The sequence below is a fragment of the Bombina bombina genome, chromosome 11 (assembly GCF_027579735.1).
Source record: "Bombina bombina isolate aBomBom1 chromosome 11, aBomBom1.pri, whole genome shotgun sequence".
In the NCBI taxonomy this organism is placed as follows: domain Eukaryota; kingdom Metazoa; phylum Chordata; class Amphibia; order Anura; family Bombinatoridae; genus Bombina; species Bombina bombina.
Window position 1 is genome coordinate 200,859,215 of NC_069509.1, and position 18,259 is coordinate 200,877,473.

Consider the following 18,259-nt stretch of genomic DNA (forward strand, 5'->3'; position numbering starts at 1 on the left):
ATGATATATCTTAAAATTAAGTGCTTTATTTGAGTCATGACTTTGCCAGCACTTTAATATGTCTGCAATCTATAAAACCACCACTAGATGGAGACTATTGCACATTATTATCAGTCCCAGTTATGTTCTGTGGCCCCTAGATACTTAGCACGGCAAATTAGGAATTCTGAAGAAACATTCCCCTCCTACTCTCTCTGATTTTAACTTCCCAAAAATAAATACATTTTACACTATCCTGACTATAAATTTAAAGGGACATAAAACCCAAAAAAAATTCTGTCATGATTCACATAGAGAATACAATTTAAAAAAAGGTTCCAATTTACTTCTATTATCAAATTTGCTTTGTTCTCTTGCTATTCCTTGTTGAAGAGATATCTAGGTAGGCAGCGTGCACATATCTGCAGCACTACATGACAGACAGGATATAGTGCTGCCATCTAGTGCTCTTGTTAAGGTATTACATTGTTGTAAAACTGCTGCTGTATAGTACTGACAACACGGGCACACTCCTGTGAGGCTTTTATGTCCCTTTAAGCTCACTCAACATAATTCCTCATCGCCCCACCAGCCGCCAATCAGATGTCTCACGTCAGCCAACAGTAACCACATACCTCAAAGTTATAGGCTTCCACACGGTGCACGTCCTCGTGCCTCTTGGCCAGGCGTGACAGCGCATCGGTGACAACGGCCCAGTCATTGAGGTTTTCCAGTATCTTGTTTAGCGCTACCATTACCCTCTTCCCGTGAGCCCTGATGCCGGCGCTTTGCTGCATCTCTTCCAAGGTTGAGATATTGGTCAAGTTTTTGAAATAGCTTTTGGTCTGCGGGTAGTCGACAAATAACCTGTAAACGAGGAGAACAGTCTTATTTTACGTCTGAGACAAACTTACACGTAGCTCAGATCTTAAGACACAGGCAGTTTTATTTCACTGGGTGTTTCTGCCCCCTAATTCTATTGTTCACTAGAGTTGTCAGAATAAGGGATACGGACACGTAGGTGCGAACCCTAATACTGACTAATAATACAATTACTTCTGTAGACTGCTGCTTCATTCAACATAAAGGTCTAGAGCTCCAGGTGTCCAGTATTCAACCGGACAGTCCAGTATTTTAGCAGGTTGTCCAGTAAAATCTTTGCAGAAATACTGGACACTATAATGTCCAGCTTTTTAAAGCCCACAGGTATTAAATATATAATGCCCCCTATGCCTTGATGCATTACAAATATAAAGCAGATAAAGTGAGGGGCAGTCAAGGGGATCAAGTCTCTATGGTTTACAGGTGTTAATGACAACCAAAAAAGTACAATTATTGATTTGTGTATTACTGGCAGCCAAGAGATGGAATGACTGCCTAGTTGTGAAAAATAAACATGGTAGGATCAAGAGTGAGGTCTAAGGTAGATCTTTGGTGGGGGTTGTTGTTTGACCCTACTGGCCATAGTGTCTAGTCACTAAAAGGTTCTCCAGTATTTTTATGGAAGACAGCTGGCAACCTTACTCAAGAGGAGCATAAAAATATTTGCACAATTGTGCGTTCTCATCGCTCAGGAACAGCCAATAGCACTTCTGTTTTTCTCTCATATTGCAGGTCAGAAGTTATTTTTTATCGCTTGGGCGATAGTCTGGAGCGCACTAAAATCTGCAGCTGGATAAAATCCCTCACATAATAGACCTCTATGGGAGGTGCTTGGTAAATTAATGTCAGAAATCATTCAAGGGCTAACCTAAAGGTGCGTTAAGCTTATGGTGCGCGAGTAGTGGAATTATTTACGTAATTCTGTCATAATAATAATTTACTTCAGCTCTCAAAAAGCTCTACATTTTACACTGCACTCAAGCACAACACAACTCTCTACTTGTAATACGAGCGAGTGTGAATAGCGCTCCCTGTGATATGCATTAGTATAAGGCAGCTAAAAATCTTCTTAATTACTGATATATACTGTGCATATATAAACATTTATAGTGTGTGCAGACCTTTTGTAATAAGGAACTTAATTACTGATAGATACTGTGCATATATAACCATTTATAGTGTGTGCAGACCTTTTGTAATAAGGAACTTAATTACTGATATATACTGTGCATATATAAACATTTATTGTGTGTGCAGACCTTATGTAATGTGACATATAATTACTGATATATACTGTGCATATATAAACATTTATTGTGTGTGCTGACCTTATGTAATGTGACATATAATTACTGATATATACTGTGCATATATAAACATTTATTGTGTGTGCAGACCTTATGTAATGTGACATATAATTACTGATATATACTGTGCATATATAAACATTTATTGTGTGTGCAGACCTTATGTGATGCAGCACTTAATTACTGATATATACTGTGCATATATAAACATTTATTGTGTGTGCAGACCTTATGTAATGCAGCATTTAATTACTGATATATACTGTGCATATATAAACATTTATTGTGTGTGCAGACCTTGTGTAATGTGACATATAATTACTGATATATACTGTGCATATATAAACATTTATTGTGTGTGCAGACCTTTTGTAATGTGACATATAATTACTGATATATACTGTGCATATATAAACATTTATTGTGTGTGCAGACCTTAAGTAATGCGGCACTTAATTACTGATATATACTGTGCATATATAAACATTTATTGTGTGTGCAGACCTTATGTAATGTGACATATAATTACTGATATATACTGTGCATATATAAACATTTATTGTGTGTGTGCAGACCTTATGTAATGTGACATATAATTACTGATATATACTGTGCATATATAAACATTTATTGTGTGTGCAGACCTTATGTAATACAGCACTTAATTACTGATATATACTGTGCATATATAAACACTTATTGTGTGTGCAGACCTTATGTAATGTGACATATAATTACTGATATATACTGTGCATATACAAACATTTATTGTGTGTGCAGACCTTATGTAATGTGACATATAATTACTGATATATACTGTGCATATATAAACATTTATTGTGTGTGCAGACCTTATGTAATGTGACATATAATTACTGATATATACTGTGCATATATAAACATTTATTGTGTGTGCAGACCTTATGTAATGCTGCACTTAATTACTGATATATACTGTGCATATATAAACATTTATTGTGTGTGCAGACCTTTTTGTAATACAGCATTTAATTACTGATATATACTGTGCATATATAAACATTTATTGTGTGTGCAGACCTTGTGTAATGTGACATATAATTACTGATATATACTGTGCATATATAAACATTTATTGTGTGTGCAGACCTTATGTAATACAGTACTTAACTACTGATATATACTGTGCATATATAAACATTTATTGTGTGTGCAGACCTTTTGTAATAAGGAACTTAATTACTGATATATACTGTGCATATATAAACATTTATAGTGTGTGCAGACCTTTTGTAATAAGGAACTTAATTACTGATATATACTGTGCATATATAAACATTTATTGTGTGTGCAGACCTTATGTAATACAGTACTTAATTACTGATATATACTGTGCATATATAAACATTTATTGTGTGTGCAGAACCTTATGTAATGTGACATATAATTACTGATATATACTGTGCATATATAAACATTTATTGTGTGTGCAGACCTTATGTAATGCTGCACTTAATTACTGATATATACTGTGCATATATAAACATTTATTGTGTGTGCAGACCTTGTGTAATGTGACATATAATTACTGATATATACTGTGCATATATAAACATTTATTGTGTGTGCAGACCTTGTGTAATGTGACACTTAATTACTGATATATACTGTGCATATATAAACATTTATTGTGTGTGCAGACCTTATGTAATGCTGCACTTAATTACTGATATATACTGTGCATATATAAACATTTATTGTGAGTGCAGACCTTATGTAATGTGACATATAATTACTGATATATACTGTGCATATATAAACATTTATTGTGTGTGCAGACCTTGTGTAATGTGACATATAATTACTGATATATACTGTGCATATATAAACATTTATTGTGTGTGCAGACCTTATGTAATGCGGCACTTAATTACTGATATATACTGTGCATATATAAACATTTATTGTGTGTGCAGACCGTATGTAATGCGGCACTTAATTACTGATATATACTGTGCATATATAAACATTATTGTGTGTGCAGACCTTATGTAATGCTGCACTTAATTACTGATATATACTGTGCATATATAAACATTTATTGTGTGTGCAGACCTTATGTAATACAGCACTTAATTACTGATATATACTGTGCATATATAAACATTTATTGTGTGCACAGACCTTATGTAATACAGCACTTAATTACTGATATATACTGTGCATATATAAACATTTATTATGTGTGCAGACCTTATGTAATGCGGCACTTAATTACTGATATATACTGTGCATATATAAACATTTATTGTGTGTGCAGACATTATGTAATGCAGCACTTAATTACTGATATATACTGTGCATATATAAACATTTATTGTGTGTGCAGACCTTATGTAATGCAGCACTTAATTACTGATATATACTGTGCATATATAAACATTTATTGTGTGTGCAGACCTTATGTAATACAGCATTAATTACTGATATATACTGTGCATATATAAACATTTATTGTGTGTGCAGACCTTATGTAATGCGGCACTTAATTACTGATATATACTGTGCATATATAAACATATATTGTGTGTGCAGACCTTATGTAATACAGCACTTAATTACTGATATATACTGTGCATATATAAACATTTATTGTGTGTGCAGACCTTGTGTAATGTGACATATAATTACTGATATATACTGTGCATATATAAACATTTATTGTGTGTGCAGACCTTATGTAATACAGTACTTAATTACTGATATATACTGTGCATATATAAACATTTATTGTGTGTGCAGACCTTATGTAATACAGTACTTAATTACTGATATATACTGTGCATATATAAACATTTATTGTGTGTGCAGACCTTATGTAATACAGTACTTAATTACTGATATATACTGTGCATATATAAATATTTATTGTGTGTGCAGACCTTATGTAATGTAGCACTTAATTACTGATATATACTGTGCATATATAAACAGTTATTGTGCGCGCAGACCTTATGTAATGCGTCATTAATTACTGATATATACTGTGCATATATAAACATTTATTGTGTGTGCAGACCTTATGTAATGCAGCACTAAATTACTGATATATACTGTGCGAATATAAACATTTATTGTGTGTGCAGATCTTATGTAATACAGCATTAATTACTGATATATACTGTGCATATATAAACAGTTATTGTGTGTGCAGACCTTATGTAATGCAGCACTTAATTACTGATATATACTGTGCATATATAAACATTTCTTGTGTGTGCAGACCTTATGTAATGTGGTGCTTAATTACTGATATATACTGTGCATATATAAACATTTATTGTGTGTGCAGAACTTATGTAATGTGGTGCTTAATTACTGATATATACTGTGCATATATAAATATTTATTGTGTGTGCGGACCTTATGTAATGTAGCACTTAATTACTGATATATACTGTGCATATATAAACATTTATTGTGTGTGCAGACTTTATGTAATGTGGCACTTAATTACTGATATATACTGTGCATATATAAACATTTATTACGTGTGCAGACCGTATGTAATACAGCATTAATTACTGATATATACTGTGCATATATAAACATTTATTGTGTGTGCAGACCTTGTGTAATGCTGTGCTTAGTTACTGATATATACTGTGCATATATAAACATTTACAGGGAGTGCAGAATTATTAGGCAAATGAGTATTTTGACCACATCATCCTCTTTATGCAAGTTGTCTTACTCCAAGCTGTATAGGCTCGAAAGCCTACTACCAATTAAGCATATTAGGTGATGTGCATCTCTGTAATGAGAAGGGATGTGGTCTAATGACATCAACACCCTATATCAGGTGTGCATAATTATTAGGCAACTTCCTTTCCTTTGGCAAAATGGGTCAAAAGAAGGACTTGACAGGCTCAGAAAAGTCAAAAATAGTGAGATATCTTGCAGAGGGATGCAGCACTCTTAAAATTGCAAAGCTTCTGAAGCGTGATCATCGAACAATCAAGCGTTTCATTCAAAATAGTCAACAGGGTCGCAAGAAGCGTGTGGAAAAACCAAGGCGCAAAATAACTGCCCATGAACTGAGAAAAGTCAAGCGTGCAGCTGCCAAGATGCCACTTGCCACCAGTTTGGCCATATTTCAGAGCTGCAACATCACTGGAGTGCCCAAAAGCACAAGGTGTGCAATCCTCAGAGACATGGCCAAGGTAAGAAAGGCTGAAAGACGACCACCACTGAACAAGACACACAAGCTGAAATGTCAAGACTGGGCCAAGAAATATCTCAAGACTGATTTTTCTAAGGTTTTATGGACTGATGAAATGAGAGTGAGTCTTGATGGGCCAGATGGATGGGCCCGTGGCTGGATTGGTAAAGGGCAGAGAGCTCCAGTCCGACTCAGACGCCAGCAAGGTGGAGGTGGAGTACTGGTTTGGGCTGGTATCATCAAAGATGAGCTTGTGGGGCCTTTTCGGGTTGAGGATGGAGTCAAGCTCAACTCCCAGTCCTATTGCCAGTTTCTGGAAGACACCTTCTTCAAGCAGTGGTACAGGAAGAAGTCTGCATCCTTCAAGAAAAACATGATTTTCATGCAGGACAATGCTCCATCACACGCGTCCAAGTACTCCACAGCGTGGCTGGCAAGAAAGGGTATAAAAGAAGAAAATCTAATGACATGGCCTCCTTGTTCACCTGATCTGAACCCCATTGAGAACCTGTGGTCCATCATCAAATGTGAGATTTACAAGGAGGGAAAACAGTACACCTCTCTGAACAGTGTCTGGGAGGCTGTGGTTGCTGCTGCACGCAATGTTGATGGTGAACAGATCAAAACACTGACAGAATCCATGGATGGAGGCTTTTGAGTGTCTTTGCAAAGAAAGGTGGCTATATTGGTCACTGATTTGTTTTTGTTTTGTTTTTGAATGTCAGAAATGTATATTTGTGAATGTTGAGATGTTATATTGGTTTCACTGGTAAAAATAAATAATTGAAATGGGTATATATTTGTTTTTTGTTAAGTTGCCTAATAATTATGCACAGTAATAGTCACCTGCACACACAGATATCCCCCTAAAATAGCTATAACTAAAAACAAACTAAAAACTACTTCCAAAACTATTCAGCTTTGATATTAATGAGTTTTTTGGGTTCATTGAGAACATGGTTGTTGTTCAATAATAAAATTAATCCTCAAAAATACAACTTGCCTAATAATTCTGCACTCCCTGTATTGTGTGTGCAGACCTTATGTAATGCTGTGCTTAGTTACTGATATATACTGTGCATATATAAACATTTATTGTGTGTGCAGACCTTATGTAATGTGGCACTTAATTACTGATATATACTGTGCATATATAAACATTTATTGTGTGTGCAGACCTTATGTAATGTGATATATAATTACTGATATATACTGTGCATATATAAACATTTATTGTGTGTGCAGACCTTATGTAATGTAGCATTAATTACTGATATATACTGTGCATATATAAACATTTATTGTGTGTGCAGACCTTTTGTAATGCAGCACTTAATTACTGATATATATACTGTGCATATATAAACATTTATTGTATGTGCAGACCTTTTGTAATGCAGCACTTTATTACTGATATATACTGTGCATATATAAACATTTATTGTGTGTGCAGACCTTGTGTAATGTGGTGCTTAATTACTGATATATACTGTGCATATATAAACATTTATTGTGTGTGCAGACCTTATGTAATGTTGTGCTTAATTACTGATATATACTGTGCATATATAAACATTTATTGTGTGCGCAGACCTTTTGTAATTACTGATATATACTGTGCATATATAAACATTTATTGTGTGCGCAGACCTTTTGTAATTACTGATATATACTGTGCATATATAAACATTTATTGTGTGTGCAGACCTTATGTAATGTGACATATAATTACTGATATATACTGTGCATATATAAACATTTATTGTGTGTGCAGACCTTATGTGATGTGACATATAATTACAGATATATACTGTGCATATATAAACATGTATTGTGTGTTCAGACCTTATGTAATGTGGCACTTAATTACTGATATATACTGTGCATATATAAACATTTATTGTGTGTGCAGACCTTATGTAATGCAGCACTTAATTACTGATATATACTGTGCATATATAAACATTTATTGTGTGTGCAGACCTTATGTAATGTGACACTTAATTACTGATATATACTGTGCATATATAAACATTTATTGTGTGTGCAGACCTTATGTAATGCAGCACTTAATTACTGATATATACTGTGCATATATAAACATTTATTGTGTGTGCAGACCTTATGTAATGTGACACTTAATTACTGATATATACTGTGCATATATAAACATTTATTGTGTGTGCAGACCTTATGTAATGTGACATATAATTACTGATATATACTGTGCATATATAAACATTTATTGTGTGTGCAGACCTTATGTAATGTGGCACTTAATTACTGATATATACTGTGCATATATAAACATTTATTGTGTGTGCAGACCTTGTGTAATGTGACATAATTACTGATATATACTGTGCATATATAAACATTTATTGTGTGTGCAGACCTTATGTAATGTGACATATAATTACTGATATATACTGTGCATATATAAACATTTATTGTGTGTGCAGACCTTATGTAATGTGACATATAATTACTGATATATACTGTGCATATATAAACATTTATTGTGTGCGCAGACCTTATGTAATGTGACATATAATTACTGATATATACTGTACATATATAAACATTTATTGTGTGTACAGACCTTATGTAATGCAGCACTTAATTACTGATATATACTGTGCATATATAAACATGTATTGTGTGTGCAGACCTTATGTAATGTGACATATAATTACTGATATATACTGTGCATATATAAACATTTATTGTGTGTGCAGACCTTATGTAATGTGACATATAATTACTGATATATACTGTGCATATATAAACATGTATTGTGTGTGCAGACCTTATGTAATGTGACATATAATTACAGATATATACTGTGCATATATAAACATTTATTGTGTGTGCAGACCTTATGTAATGTGACATATAATTACTGATATATACTGTGCATATATAAACATTTATTGTGTATGCAGACCTTATGTAATGTGACATATAATTACTGATATATACTGTGCATATATAAACATTTATTGTGTGTGCAGACCTTATGTAATGTGACATATAATTACTGATATATACTGTGCATATATAAACATTTATTGTGTGTACAGACCTTATGTAATGCAGCACTTAATTACTGATATATACTGTGTATATATAAACATTTATAGTGTGTGCAGACCTTATGTAATACAGCACTTAATTACTGATATATACTGTGCATATATAAACATTTATTGTGTGTACAGACCTTATGTAATGTAGCATTAATTACTGATATATACTGTGCATATATAAACATTTATTGTGTGTGCAGACCTTATGTAATACAGCACTTAATTACTGATATATACTGTGCATATATAAACATTTATTGTGTGTGCAGACCTTATGTAATACAGTACTTAATTACTGATATATACTGTGCATATATAAACATTTATTGTGTGTGCAGACCTTATGTAATACAGCATTAGTTACTGATAAATACTGTGCATATATAAACATTTATTGTGTGTTCAGACCTTATGTAATGCAGCACTTAATTACTGATATATACTGTGCATATATAAACATTTATTGTGTGTGCAGACCTTATGTAATACAGCATTAGTTACTGATAAATACTGTGCATATATAAACATTTATTGTGTGTGCAGACCTTATGTAATGTAGCACTTAATTACTGATATATACTGTACATATATAAACATTTATTGTGTGTGCAGACCTTACGTAATACAGCACTTAATTACTGATATATACTGTGCATATATAAACATTTAATGTGTGTGCAGACCTTATGTAATACAGCACTTAATTACTGATATATACTGTGCATATATAAACATTTATTGTGTGTGCAGACCTTATGTAATACAGCATTTAATTACTGATATATACTGTGCATATATAAACATTTAATGTGTGTGCAGACCTTATGTAATGTGACATATAATTACTGATATATACTGTGCATATATAAACATTTATTGTGTGTGCAGACCTTATGTAATGTGACATATAATTACTGATATATACTGTGCATATATAAACATTTATTGTGTGCGCAGACCTTATGTAATGTGACATATAATTACTGATATATACTGTGCATATATAAACATGTATTGTGTGTGCAGACCCTATGTAATGTGACATATAATTACTGATATATACTGTGCATATATAAACATTTATTGTGTATGCAGACCTTATGTAATGTGACATATAATTACTGATATATACTGTGCATATATAAACATTTATTGTGTGTGCTGACCTTATGTAATGTGACATATAATTACTGATATATACTGTGCATATATAAACATTTATTGTGTGTACAGACCTTATGTAATGTGACATATAATTACTGATATATACTGTGCATATATAAACATTTATTGTGTGTGCAGACCTTATGTAATGTGACATATAATTACTGATATATACTGTGCATATATAAACATTTATTGTGTGTGCAGAGCTTATGTAATGTGACATATAATTACTGATATATACTGTGCATATATAAACATTTATTGTGTGTGCAGGCCTTATGTAATACAGTACTTAATCACTGATATATACTGTGCATATATAAACATTTATTGTGTGTGCAGACCTTATGTAATGCTGTGCTTAGTTATTGATACATATTGTGCATATATAAAAATGTTTGGCTAGATTACAAGTGGAGCACTAATGTATCACGCGCCCGCAAATGGGCAAATTTGCCAGTTTGTGGGCACACGATAACTAACCATTACAATTGGCTGGTTATTGCTACCACAAGCTAACAGAAGCAATTAGCACTTATAAAATTAAACAGAGATCAGATTTCTGGTTAATTTTATAAATGTGCCCCAAACGCCCCCAAAATACAGTGGTATGTATTTTATTTAAAAAAAACAACAATTGTAGCATTTTTATTTTATAGGCAGTATTTTGGGGGGTAAGGTTGGCGGGAGTGGGGTGTTAGAAAAAAACGCCACTGAAAAATTCCTTTACATTGAGGTCTATGGAAACTGTTTATGCTTATATACATATATATGTATGTGTTAGCATGTGTATATATATATTTGTGTTACTATGTGTATATATATTTATGTGTTACTATGTGTATATACATGTATATTTATGTGTTACTATGTGTATATACATATATATTTATGTGTTACTATGTGTATATACATATATATGTATGTGTTACTATGTGTATATACATATATATTTATGTGTTACTATGTGTATATACATGTATATTTATGTTTTACTATGTGTATATATATTTATGTGTTACTATGTGTATATATATTTATGTGTTACTATATGTGTGTGTGTATATATATATATATATATATATATATATATATATATATATATATATATATACACACACAGTAACAATTAAATATATATACACACAGTAACACATAAATATATATACACATAGTAACACATAAATATATATACACATAGTGAAACATAAATATACATGTATATACACATAGTAACACATAAATATATATATATGTATATACACACAGTAACACATAAATATATATACACATAGTAACACATAAATATATATATACATAGTAACACATAAATATATATACACATAGTAAAACATAAATATACATGCATATACACATAGTAACACATACATATATATATGTATATACACATAGTAACACATACATATATATACACATAGTAACACATAAATATATATACACATAGTAACACATAAATATATATACATATATATTTCTGTGTTATTATGTGTATATACATATATATTTCTGTGTTATTATGTGTATATACATATATATTTCTGTGTTATTATGTGTATATACAGATATATTTATGTGTTAGTATGTGTATATACATATATATATTTATGTGTTATTATGTGTATATACATATATATATATTTATGTGTTAGTATGTGTATATACATATATATTTATGTGTTACTATGTGTATATATATATATATATATATATATATATATATATATATATATTTATGTGTTACTATGTGTATATACAGATATATTTATGTGTTACTATGTGTATATATAGATATATTTATGTGTTAATATGTGTATATATATATATATATATATTTATGTGTTAATATGTGTATTTACAGATATATTTATGTGTTACTATACTATGTGTATATACATATATATTTATGTGTTAGTATGTGTATATACATATATATTTATGTGTTACTATGTGTATATACAGATATATTTATGTGTTACTATGTGTATATACATATATATTTATGTGTTACTATGTGTATATACATATATATTTATGTGTTACTATGTGTATATACATATATATTTATGTGTTACTATGTGTATATAAATATATATTTATGTGTTACTATGTGTATATACATATATATTTATGTGTTATTATGTGTATATACATATATATTTATGTGTTACTGTGTGTATATACATATATATTTATGTGTTATTATGTGTATATACATATATATTTATGTGTTAGTATGTGTATATACATATATATTTATGTGTTATTATGTGTATATACATATATATTTATGTGTTACTGTGTGTATATACATATATATTTATGTGTTATTATGTGTATATACATATATATTTATGTGTTATTATGTGTATATACATATATATTTATATGTTATTATGTGTATATACATATATATTTATGTGTTAGTATGTGTATATACATATATATTTATGTGTTACTATGTGTATATACAGATATATTTATGTGTTACTATGTGTATATACATATATATATTTATGTGTTACTATGTGTATATACATATATATATTTATGTGTTACTATGTGTATATACATATATATTTATGTGTTACTATGTGTATATACATATATATTTATATGTTATTATGTGTATATACATATATATTTATGTGTTACTATGTGTATATACATATATATTTATGTGTTACTATGTGTATATACATATATATTTATGTGTTACTATGTGTATATACATATATATTTATGTGTTATTATGTGTATATACATATATATTTATGTGTTATTATGTGTATATACATATATATTTATGTGTTAGTATGTGTATATACATATATATTTATGTGTTATTATGTGTATATACATATATATTTATGTGTTATTATGTGTATATACATATATATTTATGTGTTATTATGTGTATATACATATATATTTATGTGTTACTATGTGTATATACATATATATTTATGTGTTACTATGTGTATATACATATATATTTATGTGTTACTATGTGTATATACATATATATTTATGTGTTATTATGTGTATATACATATATATTTATGTGTTAGTATGTGTATATACATATATATTTATGTGTTAGTATGTGTATATACATATATATTTATGTGTTAGTATGTGTATATACATATAATATTTATGTGTTACTATGTGTATATACATATATATTTAATGTGTTAGTAGGTGTATATACAATATATATTTATGTGTTAGTATGTGTATATACATATATATTTATGTGTTAGTATGTGTATATACATATATATTTATGTGTTAGTATGTGTAATATACATATATAATTTATGTGTTAGTATGTGTATATACATATATATTTACTGGGTTAGTATGTAGTATATACATATATATTTATGTGTTACTATGTGATATACATATATATTATGTGTTACTATGTGTATATACATATATATTTATGTGATACTATGTGTATCTACATATATATTTATGTGTTCTATGTGTATATACATATATATTATGTGTTACTATGTGTATATAATATATTTATGTGTTACTATGTGTATATACCTATATTATTTATGTGTTACTTATGTGTATATACTATATATTTATGTGTTACTATGTGTATATACATATATATTTATGTGTTATATGTGTATATACATATATATTTATGTGTTACTATGTGTATATAACTATTATATTTATGTGTTAGTATGTGTATATACATATATATTTATGTGTTACTATGTGTATATACATAATATTATGTGTACTTTGTGTAGTATAAAATTATTTATGTGTATTATGTGTATATACATATATATTTATGTGTTAGTATGTGTATATACATATATATTTATGTGTTAGTATGTGTATATACATATATATTTATGTGTTAGTATGTGTATATACATATATATTTATGTGTTAGTATGTGTATATACAGATATATTTATGTGTTAGTATGTGTATATACATATATATTTATGTGTTACTATGTGTATATACATATATATTTATGTGTTACTATGTGTATATACATATATATTTATGTGTTAGTATGTGTATATACATAAATATTTATGTGTTAGTATGTGTATATACATATATATTTAGGTGTTACTATGTGTATATACATATATATTTATGTGTTAATATATGTATATACATATATATTTATGTGTTATTATGTGTATATACATATATATTTATGTGTTACTATGTGTATATACATATATATTTATGTGTTATTATGTGTATATACATATATATTTATGTGTTATTATGTGTATATACATATATATTTATGTGTTAATATATGTATATACATATATATTTATGTGTTATTATGTGTATATACATATATATTTATGTGTTACTATGTGTATATATATTTATGTGTTACTATGTGTATATACATATATATTTATGTGTTATTATGTGTATATACATATATATTTATGTGTTACTATGTGTATATACATATATATTTATGTGTTATTATGTGTATATACATATATATTTATGTGTTACTATGTGTATATACCTATATATTTATGTGTTAGTATGTGTATATACATATATATTTATGTGTTACTATGTGTATATACATATATATTTATGTGTTAGTATGTGTATATACATATATATTTATGTGTTAGTATGTGTATATACATATATATTTATGTGTTAGTATGTGTATATACATATATATTTATGTGTTACTATGTGTATATACATATATATTTATGTGTTAGTATGTGTATATACATATATATTTATGTGTTAGTATGTGTATATACATATATATTTATGTGTTAGTATGTGTATATACATATATATTTATGTGTTAGTATGTGTATATACATATATATTTATGTGTTAGTATGTGTATATACATATATATTTATGTGTTAGTATGTGTATATACAGATATATTTATGTGTTAGTATGTGTATATACATATATATTTATGTGTTACTATGTGTATATACATATATATTTATGTGTTACTATGTGTATATACATATATATTTATGTGTTAGTATGTGTATATACAGATATATTTATGTGTTAGTATGTGTATATACATATATATTTATGTGTTATTATGTGTATATACATATATATTTATGTGTTAATATATGTATATACATATATATTTATGTGTTATTATGTGTATATACATATATATTTATGTGTTACTATGTGTATATACATATATATTTATGTGTTATTATGTGTATATACATATATATTTATGTGTTATTATGTGTATATACATATATATTTATGTGTTAATATATGTATATACATATATATTTATGTGTTATTATGTGTATATACATATATATTTATGTGTTACTATGTGTATATATATATATATTTATGTGTTATTATGTGTATATACCTATATATTTATGTGTTACTATGTGTATATACATATATATTTATGTGTTACTATGTGTATATACATATATATTTATGTGTTATTATGTGTATATACATATATATTTATGTGTTACTATGTGTATATACATATATATTTATGTGTTACTATGTGTATATACATATATATTTATGTGTTACTGTGTGTATATACCTATATATTTATGTGTTACTATGTGTATATACATATATATTTATGTGTTAGTATGTGTATATACATATATATTTATGTGTTACTATGTGTATATACATATATATTTATGTGTTAGTATGTGTATATACATATATATTTATGTGTTATTATGTGTATATACATATATATATTTATGTATTACTATGTGTATATACATATATAGTTATGTGTTACTATGTGTATATACATATATATTTATGTGTTACTATGTGTATATACATATATATTTATGTGTTATTATGTGTATATACATATATATTTATGTGTTATTATGTGTATATACATATATATTTATGTGTTACTATGTGTATATACATATATATTTATGTGTTACTATCTGTATATACATATATATTTATGTGTTATTATGTGTATATACATATATATTTATGTGTTACTGTGTGTATACATATATATTTATGGGTTACTATGTGTATATACATATATATTTATGTGTTATTATGTGTATATACATATATATTTATGTGTTATTATGTGTATATACATATATATTTATGTGTTACTGTGTGTATACATATATATTTATGGGTTACTATGTGTACATACAGTATATATTTATGTGTTATTATGTGTATATACATATATATTTATGTGTTAATATGTGTATATACATATATATTTACGTGTTACTGTGTGTATACATATATATTTATGGGTTACTATGTGTATATACATATATATTTATGTGTTATTATGTGTATATACATATATATTTATATGTTATTATGTGTATATACATATATATTTATGTGTTACTATGTGTATATACATATATATTTATGTGTTACTATGTGTATATACATATATATTTATGTGTTATTATGTGTATATACATATATATTTATATGTTATTATGTGTATATACATATATATTTATGTGTTACTATGTGTATATACATATATATTTATGTGTTACTATGTGTATATACAGATATATTTATGTGTTAGTATGTGTATATACATATATATTTATGTGTTATTATGTGTATATACATATATATTTATGTGTTAGTATGTGTATATACATATATATTTATGTGTTACTATGTGTATATACATATATATATATATATATGTTACTATGTGTATATACATATATATTTATGTGTTACTATGTGTACATACAGTATATATTTATGTGTTACTATGTGTATATACATATATATTTATGTGTTAGTATGTGTATATACATATATATTTATGTGTTACTATGTGTATATACATATATATTTATGTGTTACTATGTGTATATACATATATATTTATGTGTTATTATGTGTATATACAGATATATTTATGTGTTATTATGTGTATATACATATATATTTATGTGTTACTATGTGTGTATACATATATATTTATTTGCTAGTATGTGTATATACAGATATATTTATGTGTTATTATGTGTATATACATATATATTTATGTGTTACTATGTGTACATACAGTATATATTTATGTGTTACTATGTGTATATACATATATATTTATGTGTTAGTATGTGTATATACATATATATTTATGTGTTATTATGTGTATATACATATATATTTATGTGTTATTATGTGTATATACATATATATTTATGTGTTACTATGTGTATATACATATATATTTATGTGTTATTATGTGTATATACATATATATTTATGTGTTACTATGTGTATATACATATATATTTATGTGTTACTATGTGTGTATACATATATATTTATTTGCTAGTATGTGTATATACATATATATTTATATTTGCTGCCATCGCTACACTGCTCACCCCATTCGCTGTGCGAGGTTCTGATGGTGTTTCGGACGGCATCAGAACGGGGAGGCTCCCATTGGAGCCTATGGAAGTGCACTCTTGTGAGCGCAATGCTTCCCAGCAATGCGAACGTGAACTCGCGTTCGCATTGCTGTGAACTTGTAATACCAGCGCACACTAGCGTGTGCTGGTGTT

The 18,259-nt window shown here is 27.8% G+C and overlaps 1 protein-coding gene across 1 annotated transcript in view; it reads right to left on the minus strand.

Moving 5' to 3' along the window:
- The window catches only part of LOC128642076 (cytoglobin-2), a 230,089-nt gene that overhangs the window by 19,617 nt on the left and 192,213 nt on the right, over positions 1-18,259 (minus strand). Inside the window, exon 2 of the mRNA XM_053694732.1 lies at positions 615-846. Coding sequence (XP_053550707.1) covers positions 615-846 — 232 coding nt within the window. The remainder of the gene's footprint in view (positions 1-614; positions 847-18,259) is intronic.